The sequence below is a fragment of the Thamnophis elegans genome, chromosome 4 (assembly GCF_009769535.1).
Source record: "Thamnophis elegans isolate rThaEle1 chromosome 4, rThaEle1.pri, whole genome shotgun sequence".
NCBI classification, from domain to species: domain Eukaryota; kingdom Metazoa; phylum Chordata; class Lepidosauria; order Squamata; family Colubridae; genus Thamnophis; species Thamnophis elegans.
This window is the reverse complement of record NC_045544.1, coordinates 30,376,667-30,395,973: the sequence shown is the minus strand read 5'-3', so window position 1 is coordinate 30,395,973 and position 19,307 is coordinate 30,376,667. Positions and strand designations below refer to the sequence as shown.

General features: G+C 34.0%; 1 protein-coding gene across 1 annotated transcript in view; it reads right to left on the bottom strand.

Moving 5' to 3' along the window:
- The window catches only part of SOBP (sine oculis binding protein homolog), a 165,793-nt gene that overhangs the window by 46,834 nt on the left and 99,652 nt on the right, over positions 1–19,307 (bottom strand). The window contains exon 5 of the mRNA XM_032217171.1: positions 11,692–11,787. Coding sequence (XP_032073062.1) covers positions 11,692–11,787 — 96 coding nt within the window. The remainder of the gene's footprint in view (positions 1–11,691; positions 11,788–19,307) is intronic.

Genomic DNA, 19,307 nt, shown 5'->3' with positions numbered 1-19,307 from the left:
ACTTTCTGCATGTTGTTACACCCAATTATGGTTTCCTCTTCTTACATATTTTACAAAAGTGGCAAACATGGTCTTCTATGTTGGGCATGGAAGAGTATTTTTGTCCTTTTCAGAGAATTTGTGTACGTCCAACACACAACATGTTTGTCTTTTTTTCAGGGATATCTGAGTTGTTAGAATGTGTAATCTTTCAGTGCAATTTTGGTCATGTCAGAAGGATTAGGTCATATGAGAAAAGCTCTCATACTGTTGCCCTTTCATGTCAACTTTGTTCTAAGAAGTCAAACTGGAATTGGAGTTGTCATATTATTTGGGTTCTGACATAACCAGTGGTTTCTTAGATTATCACAACATCATAGACACACCTTTACAACATGATTATAAGAAAGTTTCCACATTACTAATAAGAAGAAACACTAGTAAACTCAAAATGTTTTATCTTTTTTTAAATCATGCTGTCCATCTGAAGATAAAGTCTATTACACCAGCACCAAAACGATAGAACATATGTTCTAAGAGTTAGGAGAATTTACTAAGTCTGGCAAGCTAAGTCCTTGAACAGCTATAAGTGGATATTTCTAGGGATGTATTATTCAGATTCAAAGTGAAAACAGAAGCAGAACCTGCTGCACCTGTTACTACCTTCTTTAAAAAGCCACACCTTTTCTTGAGTTTGCATGTATCAACGTGGGAAAAAATGTTTGAATAACCATATTTTTCAGAGCATATGATGCACCGGAGTATAAGACGCACCAAGTTTTTGAAGAGGCAATTTTTTTAAAAAAAGTAGACAGGTAGGTAGAGGGATAGAGAGGGAAAGAAAGAGCAATATAGTAGGTAGGTAGTGAGAGAAAGAGAGAGTAGTTAGGAAGTTAGATAGGTAGATAGATAAAGGGATAGAGAGAGAGAGAGAAAGAAAATAGAGAGAAATAGATAGAGAAATACAGTAGGTAGGCAGGGAGAGAGAGACAGAGTAGTTAGGTAGGTAGGTAGGGTAGGTAGATAAAGGAATGGAGAGAGAGAGAAAAATAGAGAGAGATAGAGAGATAGAGAAAAACAGTAGATAGGTAGGGAGAGAAAGAGTGTAGGTAGGTTGGACCTACCAATATAGATAGAGGGATAGAGAGGGAGAGAAAGAGAGAGAGAGAGAGAGAGAGAGAGAGAGAGAGAGAGAAACAGTAAATAGGTAGGGAAAGAGAGAGAAAGAGAGTAGATAGGTAGATAGATGTTTCCAGGTATATCTATCCATGTGTTGGAGTAGGAAATCGCTGACAATCTGCAGCACCTAAGTCTTTGTTTCTGCTGGCACAGCACTTGATCAATATAATTCTCACCAATTAGTTAAAGAGTTTTCTGAAAGGGAAAAAAAAAGTTTTTGCACTCTGCAAACCTGGCAAAAATGGCCTGTTTTTTTGCAAAAAAGGGCCCGTTTCCCCCCCCCCCAAAAGATATGAATAGCCTGGGGGGGGGATTGCAGAGAGGTCCTGGGGATGGGCCCCCCAAAATGAACAAAAATGGCCCTTTTTTCAAAAAAAATGCACGCATAGCGTTATGGAGGCTTATAGAGTGCTCCTGGGGCTGAAGGGGGGGCAAAGTTGAGCAAAAAAATGGTACTTTTTTTCCTCATTTCTGCCCTCCCCAGCCCCCAGGAGCTCTCTGAAAGCCTCCATAAGGCTATGCACAGCCATTTTGGTGAAGGGGCAGGGCTTTGGGAGGCAAAAATGCTGTATTCAGTGTATAAGACGCACCCAGATTTTCAGCCACCTTTTGGAGGAAAAAAGGTGCGTCTTATACTCTGAAAAATATGGTAAGAATGATGCAGTGACGTAATATTGATCTTTCACTACCTCCTTATGCCTCAGCATAAAGGCATACAGGTAACCCTTGATTTACGACCACAGTTGAGCCCAGAATTATGATAATAGGTCGTGATTATTAAGTGGGTTCAGGGTTCCAAGTAACATCCCCAACTAAAGAAGCGTTTCCTCAAAGTTCCATTTTATTAGAGATGTCATCTTGGCAAATCTGGGAAAATCCGAATCTAAGAGTTCCGGGTTTTCCCCAATCAAAAGAAAGTCAAAGATCCCTGCATCCACAAGTCCATTACATGGTCCAATCATTTCAACGTCCCAACTGGAGATAACCCACAATCACTCCCATCCAGGTGCAGGCTGAATGTCCTTGATTCCCATAGAAACTCACTTAACAAATGTCTCACTTAGTAACAGAAATTTTGGGCCCAATTGTGATCATAAGTCGAGGACTACATGTACTGTCATTAAGAAATCAGATCCTTTTGATGGTTTGTTTTCAATTTAACTGTATTTTTGGCAAAACGGACTACATAAAAGTAGGAATTTCTTCATGATTACAATTTATTATAAATCAATGATCCAAACTTCTTCTTATCTTAGTGTCATTTTTCTTTTATTTTTTAGATAGAAGAAATGCAGTATTAGGATATAGAAAAAAAAGTGGTGAATCCTGTAACTCTGAATCTTGAGAAAGGTTCCAACTAAATGTCTAAGAAGTGAAATAATTGTTTAAGGGCTTTATGGAGAATTTCATAACTTTAACTTGGGCATAAATCCAAGATGCAATTCAAAATGTTAGTTTTAACTTCAATACTCTAAATACGAATTTATAAAAGTAGATTTAGTCAGCCAGGTTCACTAGCTGCAGTTTGTCTTACATTTATGCTTTTTGGCCTCTAATTTTCACCCCCTCTTCCAACCATCCCAGATCTCACCATTCTGCAGCACAAAAACTATCCCTGTTTCGGGTCTTCGTGTTTCCTTTCTTTTGCACTCTTGCATGTTTAAAAGCTGTTGTGGAAATAATATGTTCGATAAACCTTTGGTCTTGGCCATTGCAACTCATCTTATATTTAAAAAAAACTCTGATACTGCAAGGCAAGCAGGATAATGACCAATTAGGCACACATTATATAACATAGTTGTATAAAGTAATGGAGCTGGCTGGTCATATGTTTCTTGGTCAGGATAACCTGGAGAACATTGTTTCTATAGTTTTCATTGTGCAAAATAGGGAATAGGAAAAAATTGAGAACTGCAGCTGATAAAGTTATTGTATGGCTGTGATGGCGGGAGAGAGAAACTCTATTTTTTTTTTCAGTTTTCCTTTCATTTTCCTATTACACGTTTATCAGAAATATTATTTATTACTTCCAGTATTTTAACACTGAGCCCAAAGGGATGAGAAAATATAAAATTTGCTCGGAAATACAATTAGAGTATACTGATTTTTGCCCCTCAAGTAAACTATTTTATTTGCAGACACTTTAATGATTTGGATTCCCCCCCGCCCTGACCCTGCCCTACCAATCTGGTTGATCTGAAGTAGGAAGGCTACTCAATCACTACCAAGTTAAGAAGTCTAATGCTAAGTACCAGATTGTGAAAAATGAAGATGGTTGGAGACAAGAAGAGTCAGGGAGCTGAGAATCCTTGAAGACTATGGGTAAATAAAAGAATAGAGCTTGAGGTCTCAAGCTGCAAATTATGATTATATCTAAGTGAAAAACTAAAGTATAAAAATTTGTATATCTTAACAGAATATTTGTAAATTATGAAAAAGGGGATATACAAATGTTTCATATGCGATTGAAAGGTGTAGAAGCAGAACATGGAAGGAATATTTGCAGGGAATTAATGTCAAAAGAATTTCAAAATATTGTTTATAAGAGCTTCCTCCTACCCATTTTGTGATATGGAAGAAAGAATGGATATATCTAGGGAAATAAAAAGTTGAATATAGTGGGAATAAGGCAGAGGTGGATTCCTATCATTTCGGCCAAGTAGCAAGTAACTCGGCCTGCCACACCCCCAAACTGGTTCTATCCTCGGCCGTGCCATCTTGATTTTTTGGTTTGCATCTTCATTGCAAAAATGTAATTTCCCCCCTTTTCTTCCATTGTACCTTCCGTTGTACCTATGCGCATTTGTACCTTTTTAGGTGCAAATGTGCATGCGCACAGAGCAAAACTTTTTGCACGCCGAACCAGCAGTAATGCCAGCAGCAACTCACCCCTGGAATGAAGTCCATGAGAAGTTAAACAAGAAAACATAGGATCAAGAATGAATGGCTAATAAACAAGCATGAATTGAATATAATAGTGATTAGCGATGACATATGTTGAGATGGCTTGCTCATACAATACAGAGAGAATGAATGAGGGTTGAACTGAAGAACAAATACACGGAGGAAGACTAGATGGGTCATGAAGAATAGAAGACTAAGAAAGTTGTGAGTCCATAAGATGGAATTAGGATGAGCACTTTAAACATAAATTCAGGCTGAAAAGTATCAGATTTGTGTATTATTATTATTATTATTATTATTATTATGAAAGTTAAAATGTGTAGAACAGAAAACAGGAACATAAATTATATAATTAATTATGTAAAATTACAAACTAGGCAGAATTTGAATCATTGAAATATTGGAAATAGTTTGTCATACTTTCAAACCAATTTGAATTAAAATTTGAATATATATTTTTTCTGAATTGTTAAGTATTATACTCATTTTTGTCATCAGCATTTTTGTTGTAATCCACCCAAAGACTTTGCTTCATGCAGACTTAAACAATCAGAGAACACATAAATATATTTGATCATTTGTTCCTTCTTGATCTAACTCATTAATAATCATATGGAAGACTAGGGGATCCAGGGCTAATCCACCTGATACCTCTTTCCAATTTAATGACCTATTGATAAGCATGTTTTGAATTTTATCTTCAAGTCAGTTTTGTAGCCACTTAACTGTCATGCCATCCAGTGGACATTAATGAGCCTGCAAATGAATCTGTCATGGTATATTTTGCTGAAGTCAAGATATAATATCTTTACAACATTCCCAGTCAATTAAGAAAATCAGGATAACTTCTTGTAAATACTACCGTGATTTCAAAATGATTAATTTCCTATCTTTATCTTATCATATAAAAATTATATATTTTATATTTATTCTATTCTTTAGAATTTTCCAGGTTTTTTTTTTACTAACCCTTGATATCATTCTTCCGGCTCTTAAGGTTTAAATTAATTCAAAATAAATAGGTATGCTGACAATGTTTCTATCAGTTTTGAGATTATGACTTAATTCTGCTCTTCATATTTGCCTGATTTTCCATTAGAGAAGCCTGAACCAAATGGAGGTTGAGTACCTTTGTGGTAGTACCTTGAGTACTACCTGTTAATGTTCTTTTCTTTTCTCTTTTATTTTTAACATAAAAGAAGACATTTGCACTCTTTTCAACCCAATACTTGGACAGGAATTATGCAGAAGCATCAGAATTTCTGGCACCATCTGTAAAATTCCAGGTTATTTCTTCACACTCTGCTTTGTAACGCAGTCCTCTTCCCATTTTCTATATACCTCCTGCATTTAGATTATTATTATTATCACAACAACAGAATTGTATCACAGCGGCCAGTTGTTTCACCGGATTTGGCATTGGTTACTAGTCGGGCCCCACCCAGGGGCCTAGGACGTCGTAACGTATTTTCGTAATATGCGTGCAGATCCAAGCAGTGCGGCTTTTTGCATTTGACTGATGGTGATTTTGTCAATTTTTAACTGTTTTAAATGTAATTCCAGTGATTTTGGAATAGCACCCAGTGTGCCATTTACCACTGGAATTACCACTGCTGGTTTGTGCCATAGTCATTGAATTTCAATTTTTAAGTCCTGGTATCTTGCGATTTTTTCATATTATTATTATTATTATTATTATTATTATTATTATTATTATTCCTTTTGTATAGCATTGTCTTCTTCTGTTATCCTTTTTTTTCTCATTGCATTCGGCAGCTGTGCTTTTTACAGTAGCATATTTTTCTTGCAACTGTGTTTTCACTATCTCCTTCCTTGGGAAAGAATACTCATTTTCAGCTCCTGTTCTCATTAGCTTCTCCTGCCATGAGACCCTATTGTTTTGAGTTTATTATAACCCCCCCCCCCACTTTTAAAGTCCATATTTGATTATGCTTGGATCCAACTGCCAGACTTTTTTTCTTAAAATTTCTTAAAACTAGAGCCATATCATCAGATACGAGGCATTTCACATGAATGTGGAATACATTTTTTTCTGCCTCAATGAGGCTATTTTTTGCATACTTTATGAATTTCATAAATTAGTCTAATATTCAAAAAGTAGAAAGAAAATGAGGAAGCAGGTGCCTTGTTTAAAAACCACAAAGCGATACATGCAATTCTCTTTCCACACATTCTCTCCACAATAAACTCTGAACAGCTTTTCAAACTAAAAATCTTATTCATAGGTAATCTGGTAATTTGGTAGGCTAGCCAAATTTATTTTATTTGGAATATTGTGTCTGTGATAGTTGCTTTCTGATGTTTTATCTTTTTCAGTAAGATTCTTTTATATCTAGATATTTGATTCTCTTAGCTCAAAAAGGGAATTCAACCCTTCTTAATGTGTGAGGCTGCCTGGTTGCCCAACTACCACTTCTGTTTCATGATCAGCACCAGTTCTGTCCTGCTGGTGTTAGAAAGGAAAAGTCATGTGCATCTTTCTTCATCCTCCATGATTCTGGGCCGAAGGGACAAATTTTCAGTGAAAAGCGAAGAACTGGCCATCCACATTAATTCGGAGGTACCAGAAGGTTCAGCCTGAATGGTAACAGTCTGTTGTAATTATATTTTACTTGGATATCAAGAAGCAGTTTGCATGCATTATCTTATTTAATATGTACCAAAATGGTTGCAATTTTACACAACTGCTCAGAAATATTTTTATGCACATTATTTTTAACTGTTTTGTTCCTTTGCTTTTCCTTTCTTTCTTCTAATAAAACAACTGATTTGACAATACTGCTTAGTTATAATCATGCTCACCAGACTTGGTACTCTCTTTGTCTGCAAATAATGCCCCCTTTTTTTACATATTTTACCCCACTATTAAAGATTTAGATCAGGGGATAAATAACAGAAAACAATGTTCTTAGTACACGATCCATAAAATACATTTAGCCATGAATCAAGCCCCAAGGATTGTCTTAATCTTTGGCATAAAATATTTCTGTTACATACTCATTTGCTATTTTTATCATGTGACACTAACCATCAGGAAACCCAATTTTCCAAATGACCAACTTCACTGGTAATTCATAAAGATATTTCTGAATCCTCCGTGATTCAGGCATCTTAACTGCCAACTATAATATCTGGTTTCTTATGTTCTGTATTGAATATAGCACATAACTCATTTTGGATTTATAGTGGGAAATCAATATCGTAAAGTAGCATAATAACTGCATAGTGGAATTTCTTTGTGGCTATTTTCAGCAGCCAAACTGTAATTTCTATGGATTTCCTAATAAATAGCCCTGCCATATTCATGATGGGAATTTGTTCAACAGCAGCTTATTCTGTCCCGTAATTCTATCAAGCCTTTTTTTTTTAAGTTGTAAAGTTCTATGTAACACAACAAAATATATTCTGTTCAACTATAAACTTTACAAACGTATGTTTCCTACTGATGAGTTTACAAGTTTAGAAATCTGTGCCAGTACTTAGGAATTAAGGTTTTTAATGCATGCTTGTGGTCCAGAATCTTAATATTCTAGCCATGTATTCATGTTCTCCTGGGACCTTGTTAACAAACAACTTCCATCAGTGCTTGATCCCTTCTTCTCTATCCTAGCACCATCCTTAGAGCAGAAACATTTTCCAAAGTAAAAAAGCTCCACTTGCTGTAGAGATCCACGCTGGAAAATGGCTTTAGAAGCCTGAAGCTAAGAAAGCACTTTTGAGCCTGAATGTCCATTTTCTATGACAGACTACTATAAAACTTACTCTGTAGTGCATTAAAAGAACACCAAAGATCTCCTGGTACTTGTAAAAATATTTTTTTAATCTCTCCTTCATTTAAAGTTTTAAGCTGTCCCTCATCATTATTCTTATATATCATCCAAAATGACATTGCTAACAAAGATGAAAGAAATTGTAACTCTGCATCTTTCATCATTGGCCATGCTTGTTTGGTTATTAGACACTAAATTATCAGACTATGGGAAGTAACTAAAGTATATTTCCAAAATAGATTGGACACTTTCCACATTGGATCTGCACCTGTGCTTGAATGGATCTGCATTCAAACCTATAATTAGTCATGTATTTATTTATTTATTTATTTATTTATTTATTTATTTATTTATTTATTTATTTATTTATTTTAAAAAGACATAACTAGAACTAGGCCAAAGAGGGCATTCATACATCAAACATTTCTAGGAAGTGCAATAGTGAAAGCATAGTTATTTTCTCTGGATGTCTACAGTAAGTATATATACATACATAGGCAAGCATATTAATTAGAAGAGACAATCCCACCAAACTACAATTTTCTTCATAAAGCAAAATTTATGAATGGGGTAGTCAGATCCCAGACAGATTTGCTGTGTAGTTTGGGATCCTCCTTCGACTCACAACTCCTACTTGACGAGTAGCTGTGGCTAGGGGAATCCTTCCATGCCTTTGGGTAGAGCACCAGTTGTGCCCATTCATGCACTGGGAGGCCTGCTCACCATCCACCATCCTTTTGTAACTTCCTACTTAAATTATTGCAATATGCTCTACATGTGGTCCTCAGTGAATAGCATTCAGAAACTTCAACTGATTCAAAATGTAGCTGCACAGGTAATAAATGGTGCCAGTTACACAGCACATGTAACACCACTACTCTGTGAGTGGAACTGGCTGCCGGTGAGTTTACCACCTTTAAAGCCCTACTTGGCTCTGGACTGGGATACCTGAGGTGCTATCTTTTCTCAAGAGTTTCTACCCACCCAATCCAACAGTTTGCACATGCTGCAGATTCTGTTAGCCAAAAAGTATTAAATGGCGGGAAATAGAAGGTGGACTTTTTCTGCTGTAGCCCCTGTCTTATGGAATATTCTCCCCTTGGAAATTAGAAGGGCCCCAGCTCTATTGGCCTTTTGGAAAGTTTTAAAAACTTGGCTAAGTAAGTCTGGGGCTCGGAATGTGTTAAGGGCACCATTATTTTTACTATTAGTTGATCAATCATCATAGCTGCTGTTGGGTTTGTGGATGCTTTTATTGTTTTCATAGTTTAAAAAATTGTTTTAATTGCTTTATAATTTGAGAATTTGTAAGCCACCCAGAGTCACTTGGTTGAGTTAGGTGACTATAGAAATTGAATAAGCGAATGAATGAATGAATGAATGAATAAATAAATAAATAAATAATTTCTTTAGGTAACAGCTATTTTTAGATTCATATTTTTCATGTGGTGCTTCAAGAATCAAATAAATTATTTATCTGATGCTTTTATGCAGTGCTTGCATATTGGATTCGGTCTTGCATTCTGTTATGCATGAAGTCTTTTCCAGTGCATATCTCCTTTCAATGAGAATATGAAATGTTTCAGAGTTTCAGGAAAATATAAGACTTTAGTATTCTTAAAGTAAATTCTCAAAATCACCCAATTTATATATTTTTGTAATCATTTTGTAGATAGTAGGGCTTACATTGAAATTGACAAGAATTTTCTATTGATTTAAATATGAGGAGGACAGAGACCAAAACCCATCTTTTAAGAATACTTTAATTATAAAAATATACAGACTAATTTGGTATAGGTAAAACTGGAAAATGCAACCAAATATATGGTTTATACCCAGTGATATAAAAAAATTCAACAGCATATATTTATATAAAAAAATGTTTTAATCATTTCTGACTTCCTAATTGGAAACAATTCCCCTGTATGGAAGAAGGCATTTCCCAAGCATGGATCATTCATGCAATTTTCTGAGAGGAAAAATACTAAGAAGCTTGGATTAATATATCAAATGATTCACTGTATTTAAAATACTAATTAAAAAGAAAAACTTTCAAATGACCAAACACTGTTGTAAAGTGTTTTAATGAAAGCAAGTCAATAATTATATTTTAATTATTAAGTAATTAAATGTGTATGAATAATTTCTAAGATTAATTCCTAACAGAAGCAATTTAAGAAGCATTCTGTGAACAAATGTGTTGAAAGTACTGATTTGCAAAACTAGTAATTTGAGAAGGCAGATAAAAAAGACCAGCAAGTCCAGGACCTTGAAGATTCTGGAATAACAACAGGACCAGAATTGAATATTTTCCAGTTTGGAGAAATACATTAATAGATATAATTCTTAAGACGGTAACAGTGCAATACCATATATGTTTACTCAGAATTAAGTCCCATTTTGTCAACTGAATGTTACTTCTAGTAAGAATGCTGCAGTTTGGAAAGTACAAAATATAACTTGGATCTTCCTGAACTAAAACTCAGATATGAAAATATGATCTTGGGTAAGTCTTCTCATTCTTGCTTGCTCCAACAATACGATTATAAATCATATAATATTGTGATACTATTCTAATGATATAGATCAAAGGGGTTAGCACTAAGCTAGATATAATGCTGAGCTCAGGATTATATTTTATTCTTTTGTTTTGTCGAACATAGCTCAACTTGACTACAACTGTCTACCTTTCAATTTTTAAAACATTAACATTATAAAAAAATATGAATCAGAGAAAGGGACAAATCTGTAATCCCTACTGAACATCTACCATTCTCAATAAAATGCTCTATTTCTGCTATCTTCCTTTTCTTCCCCATTATAAAAAAAAACAATACTCCCTAGCAAAATAGTTGTTTTGTCAAACTGTTCAGATTTCACCACTGATATAGGGATCCTTTAGAGCAATTATATACAATGGAAGAAAAACAAAAACATCAACAGAATATTAATTGTACAGTCAGAATCTTCCTTTAAATAAATGATCATTCATTTTCTATTGGATTTAACTAAATGAGAAATATTAAAACCTGAAGCTCTGATAGTTACATTTTAATCAAAACTATTAAAAATGAATCATTTTGTTGTACAGAAATATAACATTCATTTATATTTACTGTTTATTTTGCATGCGGCAAACGCAAAAATGAGCAGCAAATTAACCCTGCCTTTGAATGGATCTATCTTCACAGCTGAGCTGCTATAATCTCTCTTATGCCATGTAAACATTCTATGCTCCCCCTGAGTGCTTTGCTGGATTTGCTCAGCCCCCACCACAGAAAACAAGAGTGATCTAACGTATTTTTTTTCAATATATTAGGGGAATAATTGAAGTATAAAAGGAGGACCATGTGTCAGTGCAACTGAATGGAATTTTAACATTACCTAAACACAATGGCAGCATTAAACATTAAAAAGGGAGAGATGGAGAACAGAAAATGACTGTCATTTAGGTATCATTTCTCTCCCTTCCTCCCTCTTTTTAAAGGTGTTTTATTATCAATTCATTGAATGATTTTCAAGGGATACAAGGTTATGTTACAATACCAGGCAGACTTACTAGGAAGTAAGCTCCATTGAACTCAGTGGAACTTTCTTCTGAGTAAACATTCTTTAGATGGCACTCCAATTCAATTACAAGGACATTTTATTCTATAAGAAAAGATTTGCAAGTAAATTGTTTGACTATAGCAGACTTAGCATTTCCAACTGGTACATGGTATTTTTTAAAGCTATAATACTTCATAATGTATATAATCATGAACAAAAGATTTTTCAAAAACCGTTTTCACTGTGCTAAAGTAACAATCTAGACTTGTTGTAAGTATATTATTCTTACAAGTAGTTCGCAGTTATTCTTGAAGGCAAGTCTTGGAGTTTCCTTAGCATAGTGCTGCTGGGGAAAATTTTCAGCATGTCCATCTTCATCTCTAGCCTGAAGGGAAATATAATGGCCTATTTAGGGACTTGGAAATAATGGAAGAAAAAGAATAAGCTAAATGCATAACAGCTCAGATCATTAAACAAACGGGAATTTCATATAAACAGTAGCAAAAAGAATTCTTATATATGCAGTATTAGAACTTTTGAGTGCTCATTACACCATTAAAAACATGCAAATAGATTTTGGTGTAAGACTGAAAGATTAGCATAGAAACAAGCCCCAAAATGAAGGATTTCAGCTCTCTATTCTGAGTGTTTAATAGCACAGTATTACTCATGTCTATTCAGATGTAAGTCACGATGAGATGAATGGGACTTACTTCCCAATATATGTAGGCTTGGAAGTCTCAAAATTTTCAGTTTATTCCCCTTCTTTTTGGTAGTTCAAGGATTATATTACATATATGCTATAGGTATTTCACCCTTTAGAAATGGTCAACCAATAACATATTTCCAGATTAAACATTTTAAGAAACAAGGTCTTATTTTCTGTCATGCTTTTTTCTGACAGTCATTGTATTGCATGGATTTCCTCTCTTTTTTATGTAAAAAAAAATGGAACCAAGTTGTCATTAAGTGAGGGCAATCAAATATGCTAAAATATTTAAGAATATAAACTGAAAGTTATGGGTTGTTTTGATCTAAACAGTTCATTAACGAAGCTGAAGTTTAAATGGATAAATTAATGCAGTTCCATTAGCAACTCTACTGCTTGCTTGCAGCAATTTCTTCTAATCTGCAGCATATTCTGGTTTAGAGTTAAAGTAAAAAGAGAGAAGTAGGAGAAAGGAGGAGTGTCAGCAGCATGCTCATTACACCGTTCATTTGGGTGACACTTGCACTCTGTTCCACTCTCATCTCATCTAATCCCTGACTGTTCACTCTCTCTTTCTCCCGGTCTCCTGCAATTCACAGCTGAGCTGTCTCCCTCACATATGGCTTGCATATAATTATGCATATTCACATTTTACACTGCATTAAAATGATGAGCTTCTGGCTTCAGGCCAGCTTATTTAAATAAGACCCAGTGAACTTGGAAAAGGAAGAGGGGGTGGGAAAGATAGATATGAAAGCCATATAGCAAGCAGCAGGTAGTTCTGGTTCCTGCTCTTTGAGAAAGAAAGAAAGAAAGAAAGAAAGAAAGAAAGAAAGAAAGAAAGAAAGAAAGAAAGAAAGAAAGAAAGAAAGACTACATGTTACATTAATCAAGAGGATCTGGGATAATAATATTTAATACCTTACCTATCTACATAGTTATCTAAGTTAAGTTCTTAAGATATTCTATTTTCTTAATATTGTGTGAACATGTGTTTTCATGTGTCATATTTCAGAGTATTTATCTTCTGTTGGCATGGGCATTATAAAAGATACCCTTATCTATCCCTTTTTATGTCCCCCCCACCTTTTTTTTCTTTCAAAAATGTAATTCTCCAGCGACAGAGGCAAAAAGAGGTTTCTTGAATTGGAGTATCAGGGGTACCAAAGTTTAGCAAATAATTCAATTTCCACTTAAACCTATTTTGTTTTTTCAGACAGATACTCTTCTTCTGCAATTCCAGGCTAGTAGCAAAAACCAGAGGTTTACTAATGTAATTATTATATATTATTTAATTCCAATCTAAAAACATTCAGAAAATAAAATAAAATTCTCTGTATTAATAATGGCATTCTATTAAAGCCTTAGTATCCCTAAAATTCTTCACAAACACTCCTATCTTCTTAATCCTGGTAACAGTAGCTTAGTAGCTACTAAGAAGTAGCTAAAGAAGATTTAGACGAGAAGAATGTTAAAAATAAGAACAGCAGGGTCTCCTGGCACCTTAAAAGCTAACAATGTTTATTGCGGCATACGCTTTCATGGCCTAGAGCAGTGCCAGCAGACAAATACAGCTATTTCAATTTATAAATGTGATTTACTGTTTCTTTCATATAACCTCTTTGGGCCAAATTACTTATGACAGGCAGTTCCATAATTCTTCCTTCCAATATTTTAAAGAGAAAACAGACTGGAACATTGAAATTTGGAATAAGGGGCTCATAGGAAATTGTCTTTCGAGCCTAAAAAAGCTTGAATACCGCAAATAGCACAGGTAGTTTTAGCTAATATGCGCACTGTTGTAAGTGGACTGCAAAATAAAAATTAAGAAAAGGAATTGATAGCTCATAGGATAACTTACTGATTATAGGTCTCTTACACAAGCAAATTCTAGAAACAAACTCTAAATATTTACATCAGGTTTTACTACTTTCTTAAGGGTACAACTGATTTTTTAAAAAAACAGGAATATCTTTAACACTGGAACCTCTGTAAACTAAGGTACTAGATAATCATATGCTTATTTCCCCAAGTCTTCCCCCCCAAGTATTTAATATCTTCTCCTTAAATAATATTCAAATATTTGATTTAATCTTATCATAATAGTTTAATACTTTTCCATGTAGTCAAGTGCCTATTCAAAATTATTGTTGTGCACTGATTGGGAAAGTAGCTTGAGAATATAATTTTGAGAAGCCAAATTTCAAGAAGAAAAGCATTGATCTAATTTACTTAAGAGCCGAATTATTATGCATTTCCCATGAAACACAAAGTATATGAAACATGACATCTGAAATAAAAAAAAGTTCCATAATAGTTGGATAGACTGTATTACACCAATTCTGTAATTATGGTTTACATCAAACCTTAATTCAAAATTTAATTTTTTGGTAATTAAAAGACTTAAATTATTTGGGTCCAGATTATATGAAGAATCATCTATACTCTTTTGTATCTGGCCATTTGTTAAAATGATTATAGGAGGAACTGCTATTAAGATCTGTAAGATAATAACCAACAATGAAATTATCTTGTTTACGGTATTGCTTATCTATTTTTTTATTTTCATATTATGCTTTAAGACTGCAGTTCAAATCCTCTTATCTCTAAATAAGCACCACTGAAGAGATAGAAAGATTATACTGGAAAGCTTTGGATTTGGTTTATTTTTAACTGGTTCATCTTGGTTTTTTTAAACCAAACTTTGGAGGCTTCCGATATTTATGCTGGATAGTTTTTTTTTAAATTGTTAAGCCACTTGATAAATCTTGAAAAGCAGCTAAAATCACATTATTTGAGAATCTCTCCCATTCATTCTCCTATCCAGATTCCATCCACCCCGACCCCTCCCCCCCCAAAAACCTATTCACATTAAAGCTGTTAAAAAATTTGGAAGAGCCATTTTATAAAGCATACTCATATGAGGAAAGCAAAATGCTCTGGTGTGTTAATACAGCTGTATCATCTGAAATGTTCTGCATAGTTGCTTTGAAGGACCAGCTGAACTATGGTCTATGTATGCGTGCGGAAAGAGTTCAAAAGCATCTAAACTAAATTTTCTAAAATTTGTAGTTGCTTCTTTAAAGAAAGATGCATAGATTGAGGCAACACATTTTAAAAAGCACTCCTTTTGAATGCTTCTTTTTAGCTTTACTACAGAGGAAAGTTTTGCTTGTCTGGCAGGAAATAGCTTTAAAAATAATATACCAATATTTATGCTTATTAAAAACAACAACAGAAGATCCAAGCACAAATTATTTAGCATCTGCAATTTGATTATTTTCAGACCAAAACATATTTGAAAATATGAATACAGATTGAACAAAAGATACAATAAAGACAGGTTTTAAGTACTGTAAATAAATGTCTGAATTGCAATTTATAAATATGGTTACACAACACATCTTTACTTGTGGCCCCTTTTAATCTAGGTTTTAATCAATATTTGGTCAGGAGCATGGATCTTCATCTTGGAATGGCATGGAATAGAATGGTATAAGGTTTTCTGCTTGAGCAGGGAATTGGACTTGAAGACCTCCAAGGTCCATTCCAATTTTATTATTATGAAATGGAATGGAATAAACGTCATTTGGACATTTTAATCATATTGATCCTGGCATTAATCCTTGCATTAGGTCAACTGCCAGGGTTTTAATGCAAACTTGATTATTGCTTTTTTGCATTGGGCAAAAGAATAGATATTTGTAAGTATGTATTTTAATTTCCCCACTATCCCCAAGCGAGATTAAATTAGGCACTTCAGGGTGTTGTGGAAATTTATGCTGGCAGATTCCAACCACACTTGTAATCCTGCCACCACTGTTGTGTAAGAGTAAAAGAGTCAGAAACCTTCCAGAAAAAGAGGAGAGCTAGCCCTGAACTATGACATTCTACAAATTTAATTTCCTTTTCAATATTAGTATTAATACAAATGGTGGCAGCAAAGGTGCTGCTTACATTTATCTTTGCTATTATAAAGGATCTTCCATTAAAAGCAACTGCTGAGGAAGAAAAATGAAATTGGAAAAGGAGACCCTCAGAACTAGCTGTCAAGATTGACCTCTATCTTATTTTGGTTCTTGGTGTAAGAAAACTGAGGTCAATGGAAATAAGAAAGTATATGAAAACACTCCATGTGCAGGATTAAATTTTTATGTCTCTAGCGGATCCTATTTATGCCTTAACCAAAATCAACCGTTCATGTATAATTAAGAATGCAGGGTAACAACTAATGTGATTTCTACTTCCAGTAAATGTTAACCATAATGTTTCTCCACATTCATACAGTATGGTTTTAATAGAAAGGATTTGCTGATTATATATAAAGTAGCTGTACAAGATGGGGCAAGGAATGGCACCTTAATAACCTACATTAAGTTCAATGTGTTGTGAGAAAATGCCTACTGTGAGTCATAAAATAAGAGGATATATCTCCTTATGGATTAATGATCAGATATAAATTTGGAAATAAATATTTTCCCCAAAAAGCACAAGAGGACTGTTTTTCATTTGTTACCCACAGAGAGGTTTAAAAAACACACACATTGAAATTTCCACCTTCTAACCTGCACAGGGTTTCTGGATTTAAGAGAAATATAGAGATAAAGATTCAATAATTATTTCAGAGAGATCATTGAGCCACTAAGGTTAATGAGCCATCACATGCATAAGTTTCATATTAGAACAGAAATGAGTTGTAGATTGATTTTTTTCTCTTTCTGGCCTTTGGTTATTAGTGTAAATAAAAACAATGGCAGAACATGATGTTATTAGATGTTCAGATGAAAGTATGTATTTATAGCTGTGGTACCATTTTTGTGTACCTATCTGGATTGGAAGAAGGCTACTCTGGTCACAATTTGGTACTGGAAAAATTATTCTAGAGCTCTGAGAGATTTCTACAGAGGTTTATGTGTTACTTTCTATATAGAATTCAAATGCCTATGTTGCATCATTTTGATAACTCTTGTACTCATCAAAAAATTATCTTATCCCACCTTTTGAGATATACAGATGATAATGATTGTTCTTTTTGAATATATTTTCTATAACACTGAGAAACAAACTAGACATATACTTCACAATTTAAAAAAAATAACTTCACAGTTTTGGGCAAAGTATATAGATCAGTGTTTCTCAACCTTGGTGACTAAGATGGATAGACTTCAACTCCCAGAATTCCCCAGACCACCTGAGAAACTCTGTGTTGAAAAGGACTAATAAAGACTATATAATTTTTTTTATTTTTAAACTTCAGTTTTAACTTTTAATATATCTATATTATTATAGATATATATTGCAACTGGCCTACTAGCTAATAATGTTGTTATTGGTGTAATCATAATCTATGATCCTGTTTGATGGATTGCCTATCTCCAATCTTTGCCCTATTGATTTGGATTCAATTAAGCAGTATCATTTTCGGGACCTAGGAAACATGTCATGTTGCCTCCCATGTTGCCTGCCTGTCATGTTACTTGCCTTTCCCTGAAATTTGGGTGGCTTCCATTCTGATGGTATTTTGAAGGCCTTAAAGACCTGGCTTGACCAATCACCTAGTGATTGATGGAATTGCTGGGTACATGATATTTATTTTATATGTTGATCAGATTGGACAACTTTTTATTGTTTTATGTAGCTTGATATTTATCTATTGCTTTGCATTGTGAGCCACCCAGAATCAGTCTTGAGTTGGGTGGCACCTAACAAACCTAGAAATAATAGGTAGCTAACTATAAGAAATAATAAAGTATTAAACAGCCAAATAAAACATCATGGAAATATGGCTAGAATCCTTCAGTGTCTTCTTGAAATCACCCAATTGCTAATAATCCAGTTGCTATATGCATAGAATCTTGGTGTTCTGACTATGAATGATTGTTCTGTGTTTGTGCATGTGTACATGCAGATATAAGTGTGAAACAGACAACTGAGAAACTCAGTATAAATTGTGATGTGCCTAATTATCTACCAATAATCCTTCTGCCTCATAAAGTCATTGCATTTTTCTGGCAAGCCTCCAGGGATGACAGGGTCCTTAGCCTGATTTTATGGATTAACCTTCAGATCTCATTATAAAAATGAGTTATAAGAATTAACATAATTGAAAACTAATAAATAGTGCCCCTGTCTTTCATTCTATCAGTAATGCTTTCAAACACCAACATTATGGTAATGGATAAGAGAAATTATTTTCTGGATTACTGTCTTCTAGGCTTTTTATCCTCCATATATTTGAGGGGAAGGGGGGAGGAATGGAGAGGGGGGGGAGAAACAAAGAGTTGTGTGCCTATTGTATGCATGAGTTCCTATTTTGTTGGAATGCTATAGTTTTTCTTTAAGATTTTTACACATAATCTTTGATAAGACTAAGAAATCACCAGAGTCAAACATTGGCAGATATCCAAGGCTTGTCAAGAGCACAGCTTACTATAAAATAATAAAAATAAAGAGACAAAATAAATCAAATCATTCCTCTGATGAAAAACAAACACAGTATTGATACTGTCTTCTATATTTTAGGACCTTATTTACTTTTTGTCTGATCAGTTACTAAACCAAACTTTATACTAAAAATGTCTAAATCTTAAAACAGTGCCAATTTTTTTCATTCTTTCTAAATGTCAATTTTTGCATATTATTATAGAGTGCTGAAATGTATGAAACATAAAATAAAACTATAGGAAATAATAATCTAACAGAATATAATGCAAAACGAATTTGAAGGAATGTATGAAGGATTCCATCTATTGACTATGCTAATAATTGTGGTTTTTCTTAGCTGCTGTATTTATTTTAGTACATGTGGGGTGGGTTTTTTATATATTTTAATATTTTTAGACAACCAGGGCCATGTATTGAGTTGGACAAGCATATGTTTTGATTAAAGAAATAATAAAAATAAACAATTATATAGGTTCTAACAGGCTGAATTGATGCATTGGACAGAAAATAGTAATACAATCAGCCATTTTGTCAATAACTTCCCTTTTTATTATTTTTTCTTTTAAATATCAAATGCACTTTTGAGCGTCAAGGAAATTATTCTCTTTTGTTCTCTGTCAAGTCATATCACTGTTGCTTTTAATAGGTCCATCACCTAACATTAATATGTCTGAATGATTCAAATGAAAATCTTACATAGTGAGAAGAGGGGAAATGACCAATTATTCTGACAGTCAGGGGAACAAGAAAAG